At 44.0% G+C, this 25,919-nt stretch overlaps 1 protein-coding gene across 3 annotated transcripts; it reads left to right on the top strand.

The window, feature by feature from the left end:
* LOC118365539 (choline transporter-like protein 2) lies at positions 1-24,976 on the top strand. 3 transcript variants are annotated; one of them, XM_035747829.2, is made up of 22 exons: positions 1-167; positions 17,386-17,434; positions 17,544-17,617; positions 17,799-17,883; positions 18,041-18,125; positions 18,236-18,346; positions 18,579-18,639; positions 18,842-18,968; positions 19,060-19,143; positions 19,268-19,380; positions 19,544-19,675; positions 19,940-20,039; positions 20,198-20,290; positions 20,425-20,509; positions 20,668-20,930; positions 21,067-21,161; positions 21,339-21,442; positions 21,621-21,694; positions 21,793-21,863; positions 22,015-22,103; positions 22,228-22,312; positions 22,916-23,810. In XM_035747829.2, exons 1-22 carry the CDS (start codon positions 134-136, stop codon positions 23,077-23,079), a joined length of 2,178 nt encoding a protein of 725 aa, XP_035603722.2. In that variant the 5' UTR covers positions 1-133; the 3' UTR covers positions 23,080-23,810. The 3 variants fall into 3 exon arrangements, with proteins under 3 accessions (XP_035603722.2, XP_052347203.1, XP_052347205.1); XM_052491243.1 differs by lacking the exon at positions 1-167 and adding an exon at positions 14,961-15,382; XM_052491245.1 differs by lacking the exons at positions 1-167; positions 22,916-23,810 and adding exons at positions 14,965-15,382; positions 24,115-24,976.
* Positions 24,977-25,919: the final 943 nt, after the last annotated feature.

The raw sequence follows: 25,919 nt of genomic DNA, 5'->3' as shown, positions 1-25,919 counted from the left end.
TAAATGTTTTGAGTTTGATTCAGATTTGGAGTGGACTTCAGCGCAGTAACTTTATCCGTAGGCTACCATTTGGACTGGAAATGAGGATATATGTAGTCTTACAATTTTAGTTTACAAGTGGACTCACTAATTCATGATGGAACTGGAGGGTGAGAAACCGAAGTATGGTAAGTTGTTAGCTTGTTTAGTTTATATAGGCTACCATATCTCTTTAACAGCGCTTTCACTGTCCTGGGATAGCTAGTCGACTAGCCCCATATAGTTTCGTTTTCATGTATGAAGAAGACTGGAGTGTGGAATGCAACATTGTATTGGTGTGTGCTGGTTGCATGTAACAATTTAACTCAGCATTGGACTATTACATATTTGATTTACCCCATAATTTTCATACGTAATAGTCTATGCTTGGTCTATGCTTCTGTTTTGGGCTAGTCAACACATTGCATTTGATTAGCCTATGTGGTTGTTGCCTCTCTCACACTCCCACTCCCAGGTCTCATCCCTGTGCCAAACAATGATATTACTGATAAACATTCCATACAATAATTGCACACTTGTATGCAAATACTGTAGCCTATCTCAAATGATCATACAATATGATTCTCAAATAGAATGTGAGCTTCTTTCAATTCTCTTAACATTTTCAGTTAGTCAGTAGTAAACATGTAGTTTACTATTGTTAGGGTTAAGCTGTGTCCCTGCTCTGGCTTTGAGTGTTCAGTTGCTACATTCCTCAGTCTGGTATGGCACACTAAAGAACGACTTACCAGTTTTGTGCTGACAGAAAAATGACCACCATCCGAATATAGATTAGTTAATTAAAAAATGCCTCATGGTGGGTCTGAATCTGAATTTATAGAAGATACTGTGTGTATAGTTTCAGCTATTGTCAGGAAAACCCTGCTATTCCCTGCAATATAAAGATGTTGGTAGGTTAACGGATCCAATTGTTGTTCATGTAAGGGAAATGTTTTTTCTTGACGATATGTTCTCATAATACATTAGTTAATTTATGCTGCCTAAAAAGAGCAAGAATCTCTGCTGAAGTAGACAAACCTCTACCAAAATGATAGAGTCTGACTCCACACTTGTAATTTGGACTTTAAATATACAGTACCAGTCAAAAGTTTGGACACACCTACTCATTCCAGGGTTTTTCTTTATTTTTACTATTTTCTACATTGTAGAATAATAGTGAAGACATAAAAACTATGAAATAACACATGGAATCATTTTGTAACCAAAGTAGTGTTAAACAAATCAGAATATAAGATTCTTCAAAATTTGCACTCTTGGCATTCTCTCAACCAGCTTCATGAGGTAGTCACCTGAAATCCATTTCAATTAACAGATGTGCCTTGTTAAAAGTTAATTTGTGGAATTTCTTTCCTTAATGCGTTTGAGCCAATCAGTTATGATGTGACAAGGTAGGGGTGGTATACAGAAGATAGCCCTATTTGGTAAAAACCATGTCCATATTATGGCAATAACAACTCAAATAAGCAAAGAGAAATGACAGTCCATCATTACTTCAGTCAATCTGGATGCTTTGCTGGTGACACTGTCTGTGATTTATTTAGAATTCATGGCACACTTAACCAGCATGGCTACCACAACATTCTGCAGCGATACGCCATCCAATTTGGTTTGCGCTTAGTGGGTCTATCATTTGTTTATCAACAGGACAATGACCCAACACACCTCCAGGGTGTGTAAGGGCTATTTGACCAAGAAAGTGAGTGATGGAGAGCTGCATCAGATGATCTGGCCTCCACAATCACCCAACCTCAACCCAATTTAGATGGTTTGGGATGATTTGGATGGCAGAGTGAAGGAAAAGCAGCCAACAAGTGCTCAGCATATATGGGAATTCCTTCAAAACTGTTGGAAAAGCATGTGAAGCTGAGAGAATGCCAAGAGTGTGCAAAGCTGTCATCAAGGCAAAGGGTGGCTACTTTGAAGAATCTAATTATAAAATATATTTTATTTGTTGAACACTTCTTTGGTTACTACATGATTCCATATGTGTTATTTCATAGTTTTGATGTCTTCACTATTATTCTACAATGTAGAAAATAGTAAAAATAAAGAAATACCCTTAAATGAGTAAGATTCTAATTTTCACTGTTTGTGTTTTGTTTTTATGTGGGGTTTGCAGGGCCCTGTGAACAACATGGAGGAGGGATAAGGCGAGATTAATGGTTGACTTGTTAGCTGTCTCCCCTCTCCAGCTATAGGAAAGCTGTTTTTCTTCTTTCCGCTGCACACAGCCTTTTCCTCCCTCTGCCTGTCTTATGATGACTCATTTATTATTTAAAATCCTCTCTTTCATTATCCATTACTTTTTCCTCTCTTCCTAGCACAATAGATTTTACAACCTCAGTATAGGCTACTATTTAGTATACAGCACTGTTTTCCTCTTCCCTCTATAAAGGATTAGGATTTAGGAATGTGTTATAACCCTCATACAAACAAGCAGTCAGGTCAACAACAGAGCAAGATTGTGATGGGAATAAAAGACAGCTGAGCATCAAACTGCATTGTGGGAATAGTAAGCTGTGACTTGGCAGGAAATAAAGTTGAAGACATTCTGTGAAAAGTTGTGGGGTTAATGACCTCCAGTATTATATTGTGACATAAATGACTCTCTCAAATGACTGTCAAATTCAGTGTAGTAACTCTTAAATGAAAATAATTATGGAGGTGCAGATGTATTGGAATCTGACCAGTAGGAAGCACATTTAGTGATAATCAGGTATTATGTGTTTGTGTGGTTATAAATAGTGTAATGATTGTTAGACAGAGGACTTATAGAGGCCCTTTGTTTTTCTTCTTCGTTGTAAGTTCCTTGTGCGTTTGGTTTGCGGTCGTATGAAGTCTTTCTGCATTTAATGGAAATCTGTCAGGGTTTCACATAAGAAGGCAAAGGACAACAAACGTAACTATGGGGAGTTTGACACAGGCTACCTACCACCTTGCAGAAATGAACAGTCCTCACTTGGTTAAAGATTGTATCTGTTTTTATGAAGAAATTGTTTTCAATATCTCCCCCAGCATTGCTCAACATTCCTTTGACCCTGACTCTCCCATGTGCTAATGTTTTAGATACATTCATACGGTTGTAATTGAGGTTTTCATGGTATAACAGGACTGTCTCGGAAATACAGTGGGGTTAAGGCTGCGATCTAACATAGTCATCCCCATTTCACATCATGGAGTAATTTCAGGCCAACACATATCAGGAAACCTCAATAACAGGGGAACTGACAGGATCAGACAGCCTACAGCCCTGTGCAGTCTTAGTTTATATGTAATTATAAGACATATTTAGGAGAGTGGTTTGAAATTTGATCCAGAGTCTCTCTGATGTTTATTTCAAGCTCTGGCAAGGTCTAGCTACACTCTTAGAAAAAAATGGTTCCAAAAGGGTTCTTTGGCTGTCCCCATAGGAGAACCCTTTCTGTTTTCAGGTAGAACCTTTTTGATTCCAGGTAGAACTCTTTTGGGTTCCATGTAGAACACTCTGTGTAAAGGGTTCTTCATGGAACTCAAATAGGTTCTGGCTGGAACCAAAATGGTTCTACCTAGGACCAAAAAGGATTCTTCAAAGGGTTCCCGTATGGGGACAGCCAAATAACCCTTTTAGGTTCTAGATACACCTTTCTTTCTAAGAGTGTAGCAATAGTGTAGTGTTGTGGTATTCATGAACATTTGCATTTGAAGTCCAATCCAGCTGTTTTCTATTACAACATCTGTCATCGTGTTATCACTTCTAACATTGTCACTTTACTCAACAACTGTATTGAATAAACAGGCATTCCACTGGGCACACTCTGGTTGAATCAATGTTGTTTCCACAACATTTAAATGAAATTACATTGAATCAACGTGGAATGGATGTTGAATTGATGTCTGTGCCCAGTGGCATACCTCTAGGGAAGGAGAAAAGTGTTCCCAACTAGCCCAAATTATTATTGTTTAATCTGCTTGATCACAGTCTGGTCCAAACATACTCATGTGACTTATTAACCCAACAAAAGTTACGTTTAGTTTCCATTCAGACAGCAGACAGCCTGAGTATTTGATGTTATTAGGGATAGTTATTAGGGTCATGGGGCCTGAGGAGAAGAGAAGAAGCAGAGGCCAATTCCTGTAATAGTGATGTTGAGTTATAGGACCACCCTCGCTGTTATCATTAGGAACCCCGGTCTATTTGTGTGGTATACCCTTCCTCTTCCTGACTGGTAGTCATTGCTGTTGGACTTGGCGGCCCTCCCACAGCCTGTCTGGTCTGTCACATCTTGTCACGACTTCCGCCGAAGTCGGGTCCTCTCCTTGTTCGGGCGGCGCTCGGCGTCGCTGGTCTTCTAGCCATCATCGATCCACTTTTCATTTTCCATGTGTTTTGTCTTGTTTTTCCTCACTCCTGGTTTCAATTCCCTCAATCACTTGTTGTGTATTTAACCGTCTGTCTCCCCCATGTCTTTGTGTCGGATTGTTTATTGTAAGTGCTTGTGCACGTGTTGATTGGTGCGCGACTGGTTTTTGTACCCAATATCTTGTTATTTTTATGCCGTTGGTTTTGCTATTAAACTGCTCCGGCTATTACCAAGTTCTGCGCTCCTGCGTCTGACTTCTCTGCCATCGGTTACCCACCCCTAACAGAATCCCACACCAACTATATGGAGTCAGCAGGAGCAAGTGCCCCTGGAATAGGGGTGGAGGAGTGCATCCGGGAGCATGCGGTGATGCGCCACCATCTCGGCGCCGCTATGGACCACGTTGTCCAAACTATGGACCGCTGGGAGAGGCAGGGAGTTCCTCCAGCGCCTTCACCAGCACAACCAGGGTCTCCATTACTCACCCCCCCTTCACCCGGACCCAGTGGGATTCGTCTCGCCCTTCCCCGGGAGCCTGGCAGCCGTCCACCGGCTCCTTCAGGTCGTGAGAAGGTGTCTGCCCTCATCTCGTGCCTCTCTGGGAAAGCCTTGGAGTGGGCCATCGCCGTGTGGGGAGAAGGAGATGCGGTGCTGGACCAGTCTTCGACCACCCACCAAAGGGTAGAGCGACGGGTGAACGTCTCTTCCATAAGAGGCAGGAGCACCAAGGAGTTCGCCATGGATATTCGGACCCTGGCCGCAGGCGCAGGATGGAACGATAGGGCCCTGATCGACCACTATCGCTGCAGTTTTGCGCGAGGATGTCCGTCGGGAGTTGGCCTGCAGGGACACCACCCTCACTTTCGACCAGCTGGTGGACCTGTCCATTCGGCTGGATAACCTGCTGGCCACCCACGGACGTCCAGATCGGGTTCTATTGGTTCCATCCCCAGCACCGCCGCTCCGGTACCCATGGAGCTGGGAGGTGCGTAGGGAGACTGGAGGAGGTTCCGACTCGTGCACCATCTGTGGCCGCAGAGGTCACACTGCTGGTCGGTGCCGGGTTGGTTCCTCTGGGGATCGAGGCAGCAGGCAGGGCACTCTGGCGTCATCCCAGGTGAGCCGGCACCCTTCTCACCCAGAGCCCTCTGTTGCACACATGGTTTTGTATGTTTCTTTCCCTGAGTTTTCCCCGCATTCCCAGCATAAGGCGCTTGTCGATTCAGGCACGGCTGGGAATTTTATAGACAGATCGTTCGCCCTTAGTTTAGGGATCCCCATTGTTCCCGTGGCTGTGCCCTTCCCCGTTCACGCCTTAGACAGTCGACCATTAGGGTCAGGGTTGATTAGGGAGGCCACCGCTTCTCTGGGTATGGTGACGCAGGGGGGTCACAAGGAGAGAATTAGTCTCTTCCTCATTGACTCTCCTGCGTTTCCCGTGGTGCTAGGCCTACCCTGATTAGCGTGTTATGACCCCACTGTTTCTTGGCAACTGAGGGCTCTCATGGGGTCGTCGCGAGAGTGCTCGGGGAGGTGTTTAGGTGTTTCCGTTGGTGCTACTACGGTGGAAAGTCCAGACCAGGTCTCCACCGTGCGCATTCATTTTACATTTACATTTAAGTCATTTAGCAGACGCTCTTATCCAGAGCGACTTACAAATTGGTGCATTCACCTTAAGACATCCAGTGGAACAGTCACTTTACAATAGTGCATCTAAATCTTAAAAGGGGGGGGTGAGAAGGATTACTTATCCTATCCTAGGTATTCCTTAAAGAGGTGGGGTTTCAGGTGTCTCCGGAAGGTGGTGATTGACTCCGCTGTCCTGGCGTCGTGAGGGTGTTTGTTCCACCATTGGGGGGCCAGAGCAGCGAACAGTTTTGACTGGGCTGAGCGGGAACTGTACTTCCGCATTCCCCCTGAATATGCCGATTTGGCTCTCGCCTTCTCCAAAAAGAAGGCGACTCAATTACCACCCCATCGATGGGGTAGATGCTGCACTTCCCAGGAGTCACGTGTATCCCCTCTCCCAGGCGGAGACGGCGGCTATGGAAATACATGTCTCCGAATCCCTGCATCAGGGGTACATTCGGTCCACTTCACTCGACTCCTTGAGTTTATTTTTTGTGAAGAAAGAAGGAGGGAGGTCTGTGCCCGTGTATTGACTATCGAGGTCTAAACCAGATCACTGTGAGGTACAGTTACATGCTACCTCTCATAGCCACAGCGATCGAGTCAATGCACGGGGCGTGCTTCTTCACCAAACTAGATCTCAGGAGTGCTTACAACCTGGTGCGTATCCGGGAGGGAGACGAGTGGAAGACGGCGTTCAGTACAACCTCAGGGAATTATGAGTACCTCGTCATGCCGTACGGGTTGATGAATGCTCCATCAGTCTTCCAAGCCTTTGTAGACGAGATTTTCAGGGACCTGCACGAGCAGGGTGTAGTGGTGTATATTGATGACATTCTGATATACACCGCTACATGCGCTGACCATGTGTACCTGGTGCACAGGGTGCTTGGTCGACTGTTGGAGCATGACCTGTACGTCAAGGCTGAGAAATGCCTGTTCTTTCAGCAGTCTGTCTCCTTCCTAGGGTACCGCATTTCCACCTCATGGGTGGAGATGGAGAGTGACCGATGGAGAGTGACCGCATTTCAGCCGTGCGTAATTGGCCGACTCCCACCATGGTAAAGGAAGTGCAGCGGTTCCTTGGGTTTGCCTATTACTACCGGAGGTTTATCTGGGGTTTTGGTCAGGTAGCGGCTCCCGTTACCTCACTGCTGAAGGGGGGCCCGGTACGTTTGTAGTTTTCGGCTGAGGCGGACAGGGCTTTTGATCACCTGAGGGCTCTGCTTACCTCGGCTCCCGTGCTGGCTCATCCGGACCATCTTTGGCGTTCATTGTGAAGGTGGACGCTTCCGAGTCTGGGATAGGAGCCGTGCTCTCTCAGCGCTCGGGTACGGCACCGAAGCTCCGCCCCCGTGCCTTCTTCTCGAAGAAGCTCAGCCCGGCGGAGCGAAACTATGACGTGGGGGACCGAGAGCTGTTGGCTGTCGTCAAGGCTCTGAAGGCGTGAGCCATTGGCTTGAAGGGGCTAAACACCCTTTTCTCATCTGGACAGACCACCGCAATCTGGAGTACATCAGGGCAGCGAGGAGACTGAACCCTCGCCAGGCAAGGTGGGCCATGTTTTTCACCCGTTTAGTTTTTTCCCTTTCCTACAGACCAGGTTTCCAAAACGTGAAAGCAGACGCACTGTCCCGACTGTATGACACTCCAGGCATCCCATACTCCAGGCATCCTGCCTGGTGGCGCCGGTAGTGTGGGAGCTGGACGTGGACATTGAGCAGGCATTACGTGCAGAGCCCGCTCCCCTCCAGTGTCCCGCTGGACGTCTGTACAGCAGACGGAATGTCTGCTGTCCGTGACTGGTTGATCTATTGGGCCCACACGTCACCCTCCTCTGGTCATCCTGGGATTGGTCGGACGGTGCGCTGTTTGGTTGGGTCGGATGTCGCCCATGTTCACCTCCAGCAGGCCGTGCTGCACCAGAAAACCAGCGCAGACCGTCACCGCAGTGAGGCCCTGGTGTTCGCACTCGGGGACTGGGTCTGGCTCTCGACACAGAACCTGCCCCTCTGCCTGCCCTGCCGGAAGCTAGGTCCGCGGTTTGTGGGGCCATTTAAAGTACTGAGGAGAGTGAACAAGGTTTGTTATAGGTTACAGCTTCCCCCTGATTACCATATTAACCCCTCGTTCCATGTGTCTCTCCTCAGGCCGGTGGTGGTTGGCCCACTCCAGGAGTCTTAGGTGTGGGAGGTTCCTCCGCCCCCTCTGGACATCGAGGGGGCCCCGGCGTACTCCATTCGCTATATCCTGGATTCGAGGCGTCGGGCGAGGGGCCTTCAGTACCTTGTGGAGTGGGAAGGAGCGGTCCGGAGGAGAGGTACTGGGTTCCAGTGGAGGACGTGTTGGACCCCTCAATGCTGCGGGAGTTCCACCGTCTCCGTCCGGATCGCCCGGTGCCTCGCCCTCCGGGTCGTCCCCGAGGCCGGCATCGGCGCGCTGCTGGAGCCGTGCGTCAAGGAGGAGGTACTGTCATGACTTCCGCCAAAGTCGGGTCCTCTCCTTGTTCAGGCGGCGGTCGGCATCGCCTGTCTTCTAGCCATCATCGATACACTTTTCATTTTCCATGTGTTTTGTCTTGTTTTTCCTCACACCTAGTTTCAATTCCCTCAATCACTTGTTGTGTATTTAACCGTCTGTCTCCCCCATGTCTTTGTGTGGGATTGTTTATTGTAAGTGCTTGTCCACCTGTTGATTGGTGCACGACGGGTTTTTGTACCCAATAACGTGTACTTTTTATGCCGTTGGTTTTGCTATTAAACTTCTCCGGCTATTACCAAATTCTGCTCTCCTGTGTCTGACTTCCCTACCACCGGTTACGCACCCCTTACACATCTGGATGTTTGGAAGGTGAAAAACCCCTATACTCTTTGGAATTCTGCATTGTTTTGTAGATTGTTGTAGCTGAATCAGAGCCAAGAGTAAGGGGTGCAAAAATAGAGCACTGTTTTGGAAATTATGTTCATTTAGCAGGCATTTAGAGAGTGTAATCATGTTTCTTTGTCAATGTTATCAAAACATAGCCAAGTAATCTAATTGATGTTGCCTAATGGGTTGGTGCTGAGGCTCTGGCCTATCTATCTCTGCTATGAGCACAATGGAGAAAACAACAAAGACAAGACATGAATGGGCGTCTGTTTCATTGAAGTGCAGTGCTGTCTGTTGTCCCTGAGAGAGTCTCTCACTGGAGTAAATTAGGGAGACAGACAGTAGAGGTGACACTCTCTCCTCAGGAAGATGGGCCTGTTTATCCAGCAGGCTTCAGAAAGTGGAAACTGAAGAAGAGGAGATGGTTAGGATTCAGGAGCCTCTTATATTCATTGTTACAGCAGAGTTTTGTTTAGGATTTTAGTCCAGAGCAGGGATGGAATTACATATTGTCTCTTGGGATGCTCTAAAAATAGTGGACTGGACCAACATTGATATCTGTAACGTTTATGTGGGTGTCCTGGTAGCTCTGTAATTTGAACCCTGACCCAAAGTGTACAGACATCTAGTCCAGACCATAAAGAGAATGCTGTTTTTACTAGCAGAGATATTTGGGAGAGGGCACACTTCCCTACCCTAACCACCAACAAGGCTCCATATCTAGTTTCGATATCTCTGAAGTAGTTATGTTATCTGCTGTTGGTCAAGTCAATCTTATCTTGATGTTGAAAACTCCCTATGAGGGAAACGGTCATACATACTGCACTCAGTCAACACTCTACTACTGCACTTACTGTAATGAGAGACAGACAGACTGCTACTATAGCCTACTGAGTTGATATGACATCATGCTTCTCTTTTCTCAGGAGTATACAGTGCCTTCGGGAAAGAATTCCCAAACAAAATACATTATTTATGTTCTCTCCAGATATGTGCATACACATATTCAGCATGACAGTCACAATATATTCTGTACATAGAGCACTGTAGATATCGGCATGGGTATAAATACAGGCATGGTGGACAGATTAAACATTTATTGGAAGGTTGACCTTATTTATGGTCATTTTCACTATTGAGAGGGTAGGGAGGAAGGATAATATTTTAGGAGAAACTCGACTCAGGAAACAATAGAACATTTCCAAAGCAAGGTCAAGAAAACCAGAAGGTCAAGACAACCAGAAGCAAAACTGCCTTGTGTAGTACACTATACAATGAGCTCTCTGTCCACAAGAAAAACAGTGTTACAGTGGGGCAAAAAAGTATTTAGTCAGCCACCAATTGTGCAAGTTCTGCCACTTAAAAGGATGAGAGAGGCCTGTAATTTTCATCATAGGTACACTTCAACTATATGACAGACAAAATGAGAAATAAAAATCCAGAAAATCACATTGTACGATTTTTAATGAATTTATTTGCAAATTATGGTGGAAAATAATTATGTATGTAAATAGTAAATGTATGTCACGCCCTGGCCATAGAGAGGCTTTTATTCTCTATTTTGGTTAGGCCAGGGTGTGACTAGGGTGGGCATTCTAGTTTCTTTATTTCTATGTTTTCTATTTCTTTGTGTTTTGCCAGGTGTGGTTCTCAGAGGCAGCTGTCTATCGTTGTCTCTGATTGAGAATCATACTTTCGCAGCTTTTTTCCTACCTGTGTTTTGTGGGTAGTGTGGAAGGACCACTAGAGGGCAGGCTGGGCTCATGGATAGTAGCCCAACAAAGCATGGGAGACAAGGTAACCAGAGTCAATTAAGCACAGCTGACGGTACTAATGAGATACTCTCCTTCCCCTATAAAAGAGAGAATGGAACCAGCAGAGAGAGGGGAAACTATCTCTGGAAGATGGCCACCGAGAGAGAAGCTGTGCTGAAAGAACCACTAAGACTGTGACAAACCCGTGATTTATGTTTGTTGTAGTTTAAAGATTATCCTATTGTGTTCTTGTTTCATCTGGAGAAGATGTATGTTTTTCCTTGGAAGATTTTTCATTGATTATGTTATAATGTTTTTGTTGACAAAATACCCTCAATAGAGAACCGTGTTCAATCAGAAAAACCTACTCCTGACTCGTTTATTCCACCTTCCCGCTTTAGTGTGACGCCTAATTACTTGGTACGCTCGCAGTAGTTATTTTCTGTTTCTGTACCTGACAGAACTGTTCGTTGTCGGTTTGCTCTTTGTTATTTTGTTCAAGTGTTGAGAACAAAAGGATTATGTACGCTCACCCCGCTGCGCTTTGGTCTACTTCATTTGACGGCCGTGACAATGTAGTGAAGCTGAGGATGCATTAATGGATTAAAGCTGGCAGGCCTTGACAGCACACTCCCACTCACCATGCTTCCCCAACAGAATACCACGTTCTCTTGTTCCTCATGTGCTGTAGCTTTTTTTAATACCTTTTCTCAAGCAATAGAAAATGTGACACTGAAATGTGGGAATTTATGTCAAACCCATATTATGTATTCAGTGGAGATCCAACTCTTGCAGGGTGAAATATGCTCCCTGTGCATAGTCCATCGAGATGTTGAGACTATTTTGTGCTGGTAGCTTGTAACAGTCTGTTACTGTGCATGTAATAATGAGCCAGTAGGGTATTTACAGAAAATGAAGATAGAGGGAGCCTTTGCTTTCTCTCATTAACTTGTAATGAAGGAAAAATGGGCCATTACCAGAATGACAGACTACCCATTGGCCAAAACAAGTGACTACACTGCCTGGAAAGAGTATGGAGAGATTCCAACAGAAGCTTCTCATCAATACCTATTTTCCAAACACAGCTCATCATGAAACATACTCAATTTCCCCATAATCTGTCTTTATCATCAGCATACACAGCATCCAGTTGGGTTCAGACAAAGGCAATCTAAATTGAATTGTTATAGAGATTGCTTTTCATTGCTCACTGCTAAATGTGTTTTAATAAAAAGTAGTCTAATATCCTGCTAGCGTGCAAACCCAGTGAAAGCAGAGGAAATGGCACAACAGGATGTGGTTATGGATATGTGAATATCCAGCCAGGCTGGGTGAAACCACCCAATGTAATACAGTCATGTTCCCACAAGAGGGTAGAAAACACCTATGAATATATAATGCAATGGCTCTGAGAGGACACACCTGGATATTACAGAGAGGAATTAGGGGAAGCGAGAGGTTTAACTCAGCCCAAAATATGTCCATGAAAATAAGCCCACGAAGTGAGGTATTTTTGTATGGAGGTCAATGAAAGTGTCGAATTTGGTATAAAAAAAAATGTAAGGTTAGACTATTTTGATAGTCCATCTGTAGATGCTCTATCCAAATAAAGTGTGGCCAAATGTAATTGCTAATTTGCTACGTGAGGCTTATTTGATCGAATAGAAGTTTCATAATGGTTGGGTTGTTACAAATGCACTGATATAAGTGGGCACACATGGCATTTCGGCAACTTTGGAAGAAAAAAAACAACTTTATATCTGCATTGTGCCTGTTCTCATAGAGATAGATAGAGGACTCATCATGGACAGGGCTCGACATTAATACTTGTCCGCTTGCCCGGGACAAGTAAAACAATTGTCGGACAAGAAAAATATAGATTTAAGTTGTCCAAATGGACACGTAAAAAACAATCACGCAAAAATCACAATATCAAACATTAGGTTACTCGGATCAGAATTGGATCAGTGTCCTCCGGATGCAATGTGTTACACACTGTCCTCCCAATCTCAGCAGAGCGCGTATAATATTCTAGGCCTGCATTGACAGGCCTTTACATCTTGCAGTCGCGAGATGCGTTTTTGAAATGTACATTTGTTGATATTCATTGCTAGTTAGTGAGTTATTTGCCCAGTTATAGCTCATTTTAGTCATGAATCAAAATCCTGTAAAAGTCATGGTGTGTGTATCACCTGCGTTCCAGTGGGACATTGCCAGAGGAGAGAGAGACATTTGCGCAGCAGGTCAAATAATGATATACAAAAAGACTAACGAGATAGCCAATTCAAAACATATTGTGTAGTTTGGCTGGGCACCGGTAGGTGTATAACATTTAAATAAATAATTTCAATCATTAACTATCTAGCATTTAGCATGTATTAATGTCATTGTCATGTCCGATGTCCTAAAATAACTTTCCACCGACACTCGTGTATAGTCGCAAGTGGCCTGACGTGCAGTTGATACGGGTGCACAGTTGATGAAACCAATGCTGCAAACTCCGGTTGTAAAACCGCCTCTCACACCCTCAAAATCTATTCACTGGCCATGTAATTCTGACAAAGTTACAAGAATATTCCTAGACTAGGCTAATTGACAAGTAACTCTTATGCTGTCAACACTGAATATTTGAACCTTATAAATAGATAAACATCTTAGTTAGCTACCTCAACCACCTTAACCATTTGATCCCTGGTTCATTGAATAAGGGAATTATTTTATAAAGACCATAAAAAGTATTTGGTTGTAATTGTAATGTTGCAGGGTGGCCAATCATGCTCCAGGAGATTCCAGGAGTGCTATTTGGTGTGCAGGCTTTTGCTCCAGCCTTGCGTGGACACAGCACATTGCAAAAAATCATGGGATCAGACCAGCAGCCTTCCATTGTCAATACCAGTGATAATAATTCATGTTATTTTGTGAAGTGGTTACTTGCATAATACAAAACCATTTGTCATATTTTTGGCATTTTTGGAGGGGGTGTACAAGTGACTTGAGCTTTCGGACAATTAAAAAAATCTGTCCCACAACCTGTCCCACTAAAAAAGTGAATGTCAAGCCCTGATTGATTTAGCCATTGAGGACTTCCACCATTTTTAAAGTAGTAAACTGGGTGGGGATTCCTATGAGTTGGAAGCAATCAGCCAATGAAGAAGAAGAAAATGTACTACCTTAAAATTGAGATGCCATGCTGTCACGGACAATATAATGGCACAGATACAAAGATGAGTCCTCTATCTATCTCTATGGCCCGTTGTTCACAAGTTTATCTGCCCTCTCATTGGCTATAATGGTCCCTCCTCCTGCTTGCCTTCCATGTTGGAGGATATGTATTTCCATTGTCAGAGCAGTCACATGTCTATCTTGTCAATATAATAGACAGTCTTTGGCTATAATGAACTTCCTAATGAGCCGCTTTGAATTGAATGCAATTTGTGTATAATCGATTGGGCAGAGGTGCGCTCAGTTTGCTTGAACGTTTGCTACGTTGCAGAAACGGTTTGTACTGACGCTTGTACGTTTTTGAACAGACTTTGAGGTACATTTGCTCCGGTTTGGTGGGTGTGGCAAGTCGTGCCTTGATGCAACGAGTAACGTATTTAAAGGTCAGAGGCCATGATGCAGCTTTCCCCAAACGACAATCCAACCCCCCTTTTCACCTGGCCGTTCAGTACATCGCTGTTAACGTTCAGTTGAATGTTGCAGAACATAAAAACATACTAAACGCAGCCCTGGTGGGACAATAATTATTCAAACGTAGAAGAAGTGACGGCTGGAAATAAGTAAATAAAGCTGCGTTTCCACTGGCAGCCCAATTCTGATATTTTTTTCCACAACTTGGTCTTTTGACCAACCACATCAGATCTTTCACATCAGGGCCCGTTTTCCCAATAGCATCTTAAGGCTGAGTTTATTGTTAGTTTATTGTTAGAACCAACAATGGGCCCATTTTTCAAAAGTTCAATTAGTGGAGAAATATCAGAATTGCCATTTTTAAGATAGCTCTAGAAGTTAAATAAGGTATCAAAATATAGCTTTGTGTTCACTTGACAGTCTAAATAGCTTCAGGGCTGGAGATCTTGATTAAAGCGCTCATCTATCCAGTATTATAAACAACCCACCTTATTATAACCAGCCCACCGGAGTCTCATCAGTCTCCAGTGCAACAGCTTTTTGTTTTTCCCCCAAACACATGGTTGAATCATTCCTGCATAGTTTGCTTGGGATCCACAAAGATATCCAGCAGCTTTTTCACAGAGGGGGAGGGGAGAGTCAGTGTCGTGAAAAACTAGGAATTGTCTCCACCCATTTTGTTTGTGCTCCCACCCTTCCCTGTAGGTGAGCTACCTGACCAAACTCTGGGTAGAGAGAGCGTGTGAAAGAGGTAGAGAAAGCCAGGAACAAAGGCAGAATGTGAGAGAAACAGACAAAAAGAGCTCTGTGCGGAGGAAAAAGGGGAAGAGAATTGTACAGGTGGACTAGAGATTTGAGCGAGGCAGCTGTTGGGGGGTTGGGAAGTGGGTGGACTCTGAGGAACAGGGGTGTGCTCAGAGCTGTTGCAGACAGGTTGGACAAGTTTCTTCCCACAATACCTGTCTCTCTCACGTTCTTAAACACACCAGTTGGCAGGAAAAGGAAGTGAAGCAAAAAAGGGCTGAAGAAAAAGAGGGAGAGTGTTCTGGTCATTTATAAGCTGACTACCAGAAAGACATTTAAAGATGCCTGAGGAGCAACCCTATTACGGAAAGCATGGTAACTTCTAATTGTGCCAACTTGGTTTTAGTTTCTTCTAATTGCTCCAATGTGGTTTGACCTTTTTTTAATCTTGTGAAAAGCTGTTTGTGTCTTTATGATTGTTGGTTTGGTTGTAGCTTAAGTTATTGAAGTGGGATAGAGCTTTTCTCACTGCTTGAATGTTTTAATGAATCTATCAGTTGGAGCTTGTTAAAGGGTGGTGTAATTTCTCTCTAGAGAAGAGCGGCACTGGGTGAAACTACACCTCTAGTATTGGCATTATGAAAACATGTCTGAGAATGGGTGTGAGTTAAACCTGCTGATTATACATGTGTCTGGATAAAGTGCGTGTGTATCAATGTTTTCTCTCTTTTATCAAATGCTGCTGCATTGTGTTTATAAGGACTGGACTGAAAAATTGGCAGGAAACATGATTTGTTTTCAGCCCTGAAAAAATATAAATGCGTCAGCCATTGTTGGTTTGGGCAAATGTTTCCTCACTTTGCTCCAGTCTACACTCCCTTTGCAAGCTGTTTCCACCATGCCTTTGAAGGGCATCTCAGGCTGATTATGCCCATGTAACACTTTAACATCCAGACTCTGTATCTCTGTGCTTGTGGAATGATGTTCTCTGGGGGCAGGCCCACTATAATGCATGCTGCAACAGCACCCTGACCACTGCTCTGCATTATTAATGGCCGCCATGCTGAACGTCATACTCTATAGTATCTAGTGGTTCATCCACCTTAAGACTGTGATTATTGATGTTCTGGGAAGTTGAGATTCAGTATGGCTAAACTTGAGCACTTCTGACTGATTTGTTATAATCATACCCTTTCTCATCTAGTCCTAAATGTAGTTGACATTAATGCCTCCTTTTGGTCATCTGAGGATTTAGAACTGGCAATGAGTGAATGTAGTTTTGCTCATAACTCTAGTTAACTTTGATTTGATATGGGCAGATGTGGAGAGTCTGTCGTCTCTTTGCTCCTCCTCACCCTGTTGGAACTCCAGGGTTCAGATCCAGGTTACACATTGTATTGGGTGTGAAAGGGAGAGAATATTGTGCACTGGTTTATAGCCAAGTTTAATGTGGGGGATGTTATCAAGTTGAGAAAATCAAGAAACATTAACAAGAACAAACTTTTTTTAAAAACCTTTTCGTGGCATGAATCAACATTTTTCAGCATCGACTGAAGGAGACATCACATGCATTCATTCCCCACATACGCTGCTGCTACTGTCTTATGTATCCTGTTGCTTGGTCACTTTACCCCTACCTATATGTAGATCACAGGAGGCTGCTGAGGGGAGGACGTTTCATAATAAGTGAGCAAATTAATGGCATCAAACGCACGGAAACAATGTTTGATGTATTTGATACCATTCCGCTCCAGCCCATCCTCCCCAATTAAGGTGTCACCAACCACCTGTGATGTAGATGAATACCTCAATTACCTCGTACCCCTGCACATCAACTGTGGTACTCCCTGTATATAACCATGTTACTTTTTACTCGTTATTGTTATTCAGTATTCACTGTGTATTATTCCTAATTCCACCATTTTTATATTTTATCTTAACTCTGCATTGTTGGGAAAAGACCCTGAAGTAAGCACAAAAAAAGTGATTTGAGAATAGGTTGTGCTCACACAGTAGAGTTGCTGACCTCTGGTGAGTGTGTTGTGGTACTGCAGATTCTCAAGTTGCAGCTGCTTAGTCACTATAGAGGAATTTGTTGGGTTGCCAGGTGTCTGCCCCGACTGAAAAGTCATCTGACCAACAGTAAAGGGAGCAGAATGTTGACGCGTGGGCAATCCACTCTGTTTACCCCATGAAATGTATAACTAGGAGGCAGATGCCCCCACATGGAACAGTGTCAAAGTGCTTCTTGGTTATTAAATGTCTTCTGACAGCCCTGCAGTGTGTACACTTTCATTTAATTTCTATGCTGCAAGCCATTTACTGTCTGAAATGGTATTCCTACTGTATTTTTCAATATTTGCGTTCTTTCCATCTAGGTGAACCAAGAAAGTATGACCCCACCTTCAAAGGCCCCATCTATAACAGGTGAGAGGATTGCCAGTTCATCCACGCTGTAGTCAGGACGGCACATCATTCACATCTAAAAACTATTGTTCCCATAACGTTTCCATGTCTCCCTCTCTCTTTACTCTAGGGGCTGCACTGACATTGTATGCTGCATCCTCTTCATTATTTGCATACTGGGCTATGTTGCAGTGGGAATTCTTGGTAAGTAAATGTGTCCTATAGGCACGAACAAGCTTAACTGACCCCATATTAAGGACTTGGGTATACCCGGAGTCATGCCCTTGGGTATGTGTCTAAGTGCTGCTCACCTAAAGCATGTCTGTGTTAAAGATGCCTGGTATTTGATTGTTTCTTTGTTGTTGATGGTTCCCTTCTCCCCTAGCCTGGTCCCAGGGAGACCCCAGGAAGGTGATCTACCCCACAGACAGCAGAGGACAGTTCTGTGGGCAGGCAGGCACACCTCTGGAGTAAGTTCTGCCCTCACCATTCATACACGGTGGAATACATAACGGACAATCACTAACACTCACATGTGTTGGTTGTCTCCATCATTCCCCCCCTGGGCATTCACTTTCTTTAAACCTGCTCTTGTTCTCTGAACAACTGGTTGTGTGTTTAATGTAGGACGAAGCCCCTGCTGTTCTACTTCAACATCATGAAGTGTGCCAGTCCCATGGTGCTGCTGGAGTTCCAGTGCCCAACCACACAGGTGACCTGAACCTTTGTTTTTAGTTGATACGTTCTTGAACGGCGTGTTATTTATGCATGCCTATGCACTTGTATTATCTTGGCTCATGGTAACATTTCTTTTGCCATCAGATGTGTGTGGAGAAATGCCCTGATAAGTTCATGACGCTCCTGAAGGCCTACACCAATAAAGAGGACTTAAAGTATTATAAGAACTTCTGCAAGGAGGGTCTAGAGGGGCTGGTGAGTAGCATGTGAAGAGGAATCTGAGATAGGTGGCGTAGTAGTTTTCCAAAATCAACATGGATGACAATGTCAAGATTCCTTGGTATAGAATATCAAGAATGTGACGGTGTTTTGTTCTACAACAGTAGTGTGCCCAGTGGCAGTTTAGTGTGAACAATTCAAACTTTGAATATACATTGCCGCACCAATGGTTGAGATACTAAGTGCTGGTTGTTCATGTGTGTTTTAGACTGTAACACAGATCCTGAGTACTGGCCTGTGTCCTGCCATGCTGACTCCAAGTAAACCCTGTAAGTACGGCTCTAGTCTCTTTTGCTCCCCTATCCTGTATACCTGCACTTCTTCCATTCCTCTGAGTCAAACTCCCCAACCCTCCATCTGGCCAGCCCATCCTCCACAATTCTGGAATTTGAAAAAAGTGAAAGACATTATTTTATCTGCTCTCCCTTATTGTTGTGTGTCTTCTCCTTCACCCTCTTCCTCTTCCTCCAGTCACCCGCAGGTGCTTCCCTGCCCTGGACCAGAAGAAGGGAGGGGAGATCACAGTGGGAAATAACTCTAAGTTTGATGACGGGGAGGGGAACATTAGAGATGCCAAAGATCTGGTGGCGGGGGTCAAGTGAGTCCACAGAAACAGAATTTGCATGATGTTTTCCTGTGATGGTTGCTACATCTACAATCAGCATTGGTCACTGTATTTTCTTCTATAGGAATGCCACAGTGGTCATTGAGGCTCGACAAGTGGTCATGAAGATCTTTGAGGATTACACCCAGTCCTGGTACTGGATCCTAATGTAAGTCAGCATCTTCCCTTTGACACTATTGTGCAGTAATGCATTCACACTGAATTCCAAAGCACTTGATCAGCAAAGAGTCAGTTACGTAGCCACTCAAGTTTGTCTTTGTGTCGGGGTTCAGAGGGTTGGTGATTGCCATGCTCATCAGTCTCCTTTTCATCGTCCTCCTGCGCTTCCTGGCCGGGATCATGGTGTGGGTCATGATCGTCATGGTGATTCTGGTCATTGGATACGGTAAAAACCAGTTCAACAGAAGTCCCATTTTGAGTTGTTTCTTAATGTTCCTATCTCTATATAAACTCTCTATACTCAACAGTCATATCCTGTGTCCCTTTCCCTAATCTCTATCTAAATGCTGTACGTCCCTCTTGTGGCCATGCTCTGTATTGCACCACAGGCATCTTCCACTGCTCCATGGAGTATGTTAGCCTGAAGTCAGAGGCAGGCTCTAATGTCACTCTAAAGGACCTGGGCTTCCAGACAGACTTCTCTGTGTACCTGCATATCAGACAGACCTGGCTGGCCTTCAGTAAGTCTCCCCACTAACCTCCTCTCAACCTTACAGCTAGTGTGGCTCAGGAGGTATACACCTGGGCCAATACATTAGAGTTCTACTGTATATCACGAAGCATGATCAATGTTAGCCAGGTAACTTTTATAAACCCGTAGATATATTGCAGTGTTATCGCAAGCATAAACTGATACTAAGGACAACTAGGATTCCTGTATAAATGGTTGTGACTGAATTCTCCATTTTGTTTTTATGCCTTTTCTCTCTCTCCCATTCTCTTAGTTATTATTCTGGCCATTGTGGAGGTCGTCATCATTTTGCTGCTCATCTTCCTCAGGAATAGAATCCTCGTCGCTATCGCTCTCATCAAAGAAGCCAGCAGGTCAGGAAAGGGGAGTGATCTCTGCACTTACAGCCATTTATGAGATTGGATTGGAAATGGATCATTGAATGCTAGATCATTGTCGTTAAAGGGTGATCGTAATACATAGATGGTGGATAAGACCTTTCTAGTGCTAAACTGTGATGTTTTGTTTACAGGGCCATTGGGTATGTGATGTCAGCCCTGTTTTACCCCTTGTTCACCTTTGCCCTCCTATCCATTGTCATCGCCTACTGGGCTGTCACCGCTGTGTATCCTTCATGTTTGGAGAAAAATGACTCATAGGCTTGAGTAACTCAACATGCTCTTCTGAATGATTGATGTGTATTTGCTGGGATGTGTAGTTCTCTGGGCCATGTTCTAGACCTTGACAGCCTCTGGCCAGGTTCCTGTCCACCTCCAATCAGCCCATCTATAAGGTGTTCAATGAGACGGCCTGTGATCACTCCAGGAAAATCTGCGAGCCAGCTGTGAGTCCTGCTTTTCCGTTAGCCCATGCAGTATATCACCATCGAACAGCCTGATCTTAATTGGGGAAACATTGAACTATCGGCTCACATTCCAAGATAAAAGTGTATACAATGGATAGAATGTCCACTGTTGATTCTTCTCTACCTGTCTCCTCCAGAACTTCAGCACATCCAGTATGAAGGCGGAGTGCCCAGACTCCAAGTGTCTGTTTGCCTTCTACGGTGGAGAGACGGTCTATCACAAGTACCTGATCGGCCTGCAGTTCTACAACGTCTTTCTGTTCTTCTGGTGTGCCAACTTTGTGACAGCGCTGGGTCAGATGACCCTGGCTGGGGCCTTTGCCTCCTACTACTGGGCCTTCGTCAAGCCTGACGACATGCCTGCCTTCCCCATCTTCTCATCCCTTGGCAGATCACTCAGGTGTGTGTGACTGTTTACGTTCCTGTTCCTAACCAAGTTGGGTGTTCAGATATGTACATGATGCTTTGTTGCATATGTGGGTATCTTGACAACATTTTAAGGTTGGTTAGTGACATGTCGTCACACCCCTGCTCAGGTATCACACAGGTTCCCTGGCGTTTGGCTCTCTCATCCTCTCCATCATCCAGATCATCAGGGTTCTGCTGGAGTACATCGACCACAAGCTCCAAGGTGAGCCATAGATCCTGTATTAGCAGTACTACGTATGGTATGTTGCTATTAACACAGCTGTCATTGTTTGCCCTCATCATACTTCACATTAGTTGTGTATGAATGTATTTTGTATTTTTTTGTACTTGTGTTGGCTCTGATTGGTTCTGCCCTACTGTGTGTTATTCTCCCCTAAAGGAACCCAAAACAAGTGCACGAAGTTCCTTCTGTGCTGTCTCAAGTGCTGCTTCTGGTGCCTGGAGAAATTCATCAAGTTCATCAATAGAAATGCCTATATTATGGTGCGTGTACCACCTGTTTGTATGCACCTGCTGTGCCCAATGTCACCCAGTTAAATGCATGTCAGATTGGATATAATTAATTGCAGAGGAGCTTTTTTTCACCTGGATCATCTAACTGTTAACTGTGGGAAAATGTTTGGTTTATGCTTGATTATGAATTTGAGTCTGCTGCCTCCAGGTGGCGATATATGGCAAGAACTTCTGCACGTCTGCCAAAGATGCCTTCTTCCTCCTTATGAGGAACATGATCAGGTGAGTGAGTGTGCTGTTTCTTAATGTTTGGGTTGACTTAATGAACTTTACAAAATGGACTATGGTCCATCACAACGTATCACTGTTTGACCTTGCAGGGTAGCCGTCCTGGACAAGGTGACAGACTTTCTGTTGTTCCTGGGCAAACTCCTCATCGTGGGGCTTGTGGGTAAGTGAGGCTGTTTCTACAGGAAACATGATGAACAATAACACGCTCTCAGTAGGGCCAGTCTTCTAATGATTGTATTTAGTTTTATTACGTTTCACTGTTGACAACCAGTTGTGCTATTGGATGAGAACTCTTCAGTCCTGTTTCCCAGGAATCTTTGCGTTCTTCTTCTTCTCTGGGAGGGTGAAGGCCTTTGAGAACACAGCGCCCAACCTCCACTACTACTGGGTTCCCATCCTGGTGAGTAGCATAGCCATGCTCCGGGTCTGGTGGGTTATGTAGTTTAATCTACGATTTAAATGTAGCTGAGTGTAACCTTACGGTGTTGTGTATTGTAATGGTTGGAGTGTGTCTCTCTCCTCAGACGGTGGTGGTTGGTTCCTACCTTATTGCCCACGGCTTCTTCAGCGTGTACGCCATGTGTGTGGACACACTCTTCCTCTGCTTCTGTGAGTAACAGTAGAACCATCCCCCTCTTGTTTTATGCATTGTCTTTCCCCCACAAACACAAGGGACCAGTGGTGAAGGTAAAGGATTAGGGTGGACACAGTATACTTAGGAAATGGCTGCCTCGTGTTGGCAACTCTTTTACATCTTGACTTCAAAACTTGCCATTTAGTAAAGCTTTGAGATGTCCCAATGTGTCTAGAGTTCATGTTGTCCTGAAATGGTGACTTCCTCTCTTTCTTCGTGACCTCTTTCACTGCTAATGGTGTTGGGCTGCCACTAATGATGAATTGCATGATGATATTCTGGTGTTCTTCATAATGCTTTATTGCTATCTAGGACTAGTGTTAACTTGCTGGTTGCAGAAAATGGGGAAGTGTGGGTGTTGATCTATTCATTTAAAATGCAAATGGGTGCTCTTGCGGGGAATTTTGACTGACATTCTCTTTCTCTCCCTTCTCAATTCATATTGTTTTCCTCCATCTCCCTTACTAATGCCACCCTTCACCTTCATCATCCTGTTTTCCAATCAACCATCCCTTGACCCCATTTAACGCACACACACACACACACACACACACACACACACACACACACACACATAGGCGAAGACCTGGAGAGAAATGATGGCTCTCTGGCAAGACCGTATTACATGTCAGCTTCGCTCCATGACATTCTGTCAGAGAACAAGGCTGTGGAGGAGACTGAGGAGCCAACCCAGTCCTCGCCACATCAGCCAGATGACCAACACGTCCAGCTGAAACAATAGCAGCCTCCGATGTAGCAGAAAGACCAGGACGTTTAGGAGTAGTCATAGCAAAGACACTGGATGAGATCTCCACCTGCAGATCTGTCTTGTAGAAATGGGCATGCTACTCATGATTGGTAGATCGATATGAAAGCCTGAATTTGAACAAGTCAACTGCTTCACCAGTATGTATGTGCTCTTAATGGTTGGAGTTGGCAAATGATAGTAGTTTCAAACCATAAACAATGCTAGGGATTCCACTGTTTTAGTGAACATGTTGCAGTTCTGACATTGTTGCTGGAAGGGAAACACTGTCGGCCATAGGAAACAATGTGCCTAATTGACTATCTGTTTTGGTCTGATGTATTGAACCTCTTACATATCACATTGTTTACAGTTAATGCATTCAAAAGATCTCTGCAATGCTACCATCATTAGTATTACTGCTATCAGTGCATTATCAAAATGTTGATATTTTCAATGATCTATAAAAGCCATATGTAGTTTTGTATATACTGAAATGTATTTCTTAGTTCCGCTTGTGAGGGAAGCAGCTCCATTTTGTTCTGTAAAGCAATTGCAATCAGATCCCTTATTGCCTTTAAATGTTTGCCTGTCAGCAAGGTCTGTTTGATGCACCGCCCTAGAGACTTCTATGAGCATTAACTGAATGCAGTATCTCCTCTCTCTCGTGCTATTGTGCATGTTGGTAGTATGTCTGCTAGTGATTAAAGCTGCCAGTCTTTCTGTTATTTGCCTTTCCTCCTCATTCTCTTTCTGCATTGTGTTGATGGGGAACAAGCTAAGGTAACTAACTTCCTTTTGGGTTTGACTAGGCAAACTTTACCAATTCTATCAAAAGCAGGCCAATTATGTTTTGTAGGATGACATGTGAAATGACTTTGTTTTTGTTTAATTGGTGTAATCTTTGAAGCTTTGCTAATGCATCACAAGTTGGTTCTGATCTGGCCCCTGCTTGGAAATGTAACAATGTTCAAGTTTTTCGTTTTGAAATAATGTTCATATTTTTGTCTCATGTTTTCCCTGATTCTTCAGTGGAGGACCTGGAGAGGAACGATGGCAGTGCGGAGAGACCCTTCCTGATGTCTGACCGCCTCCTCAAAGTCCTGAATAAGAAGAACAAGCCTGAACCAGCAGAGTAGCGCTCTCCCATGTGGTGTGGAGGAGGGCAAAAGCTCTGGTGTGTAATTGTGTGTGTATATATAGTGGAGTATGCCTTAATGACCGGGTTGGCCAAAGACCTCATCCTGTACCTATGTGGCAATCTGTTGCCAGAAGTCCAAACAATCGCTGCCGTCCTCTGTGTCGAGTGAGGCGTAATTTTTAATGCTGCATGCAGAGTGCTTCTTACAAGGATGTTTTTTTTTTCCCATTGTTATTTGGTTTGGATGAAATCATAGTTTATTTAAGTATATTTTCAAAAACCATCAACCAAATGTGGTTCTTATTGAATATAGTTGTACGTGACTGTAATCAGACCAGCTGTAAGCCAGTATGTTATGAGCATGTTTTGTTATGAATATTACTTGGAGTGTGTTACATGAAGGTGAGCACGAAATGGATCTATTTAGTAAAGTATTTTATACATTTGTATGTAACCTATGCAATTATTTTAATACATGCAGTACTTCAAACAAGTTTAAAATGTATAACTACTTTTTAATTGTTGCAATATTTTCTCTGCTTTGTCCTTACCAAAGCCATTAATACAGTACTGTACCCCCTTTTTAATCCGCTGTTCAACATCAATGCTTTGCTCTCTGTTATAATTGCCAGGGAATGAGCGGTAAAGGAATGTATTCAGATGGTGTGAAGCTGAAAGCAGGGAAAAATACGGGTCGTGGATCTGTTTAAGTGCCTGTGGATTTCTGAAAATAAAAATAGTTTTGTACATTTAGTCCTGTGTGTGACTGCCTGCCAGGGCAGATGTGATTATTTAGCTATTGTCAGTTAAACTGTTTTAATGTTCAGCTGTGGATCCTCACGGCTCTCTGAATGACAAGTAAACCATCTATAAACAGAATGAACTGTTCTACAGTCATCAATTATACAGTTGATGTTGGAAGTTTACATACACTTTAGCCAAATACATTTTAAGCTCGGTTTTTCACAATTCCTGACATTTATTCCTAATAAAATGTCCCTGTCTTAGGTCAGTAAGGATCACTTTATTTTAAGAAAGTGAAATGTCAGAATAATAGTGATTTATTTCAGCTTTTATTTCATCACAATCCCAGTGGGTCAAAGGTTTACATGCACTCTTAGTATTTGGTAGTATTGCCTATAAATTGTTTAACTTGGGTGGAACGTTTTGGATAGGCTTCCACAAGTTGGGTGAATTTTGGCCCATTCCTCTTGACAGAGCTGGTGTAACTGAGTTAGGTTTGTTGGCCTCCTTGTTCGCACACACTTTTTCTATAGGATTGAGGTCAAGTCTTTGATGGCCACTCCAATACATTGACTTTGTTGTCCTTAAGCCATTTTGCTACAACTTTGGAAGTATGCTTGGGGTCATTGTCCATTTGTGACCAAGCTATAACTTCCTGACTGTCTTGATGTTGCTTTAATATATCCACATAATTTTACTTCATGATGCCATCTATTTTGTGAAGTGCACAGGTCCCTCCTGCAGCAAAGCACCCCCACATCATGATGCTGCCACCCCCGTGCTTCACGGTTTGGATGGTGTTCTTCGGCTTGCAGGCTCCCCCTTTTCCTCCAAACATAATGATGGTCATTCCGGCCAAACGGTTGTATTTTTGTTTCATCAGACCAGAGAACATTTCTCCAAAAAGTACGATCTTTGTCCCCATGTGCAGTTGCAAACCGTAGTCTGGCTT

The sequence above is a fragment of the Oncorhynchus keta genome, chromosome 32 (assembly GCF_023373465.1).
Source record: "Oncorhynchus keta strain PuntledgeMale-10-30-2019 chromosome 32, Oket_V2, whole genome shotgun sequence".
Lineage (NCBI taxonomy): Eukaryota > Metazoa > Chordata > Actinopteri > Salmoniformes > Salmonidae > Oncorhynchus > Oncorhynchus keta.
This window is presented reverse-complemented; position numbering and strand designations above follow the sequence as displayed.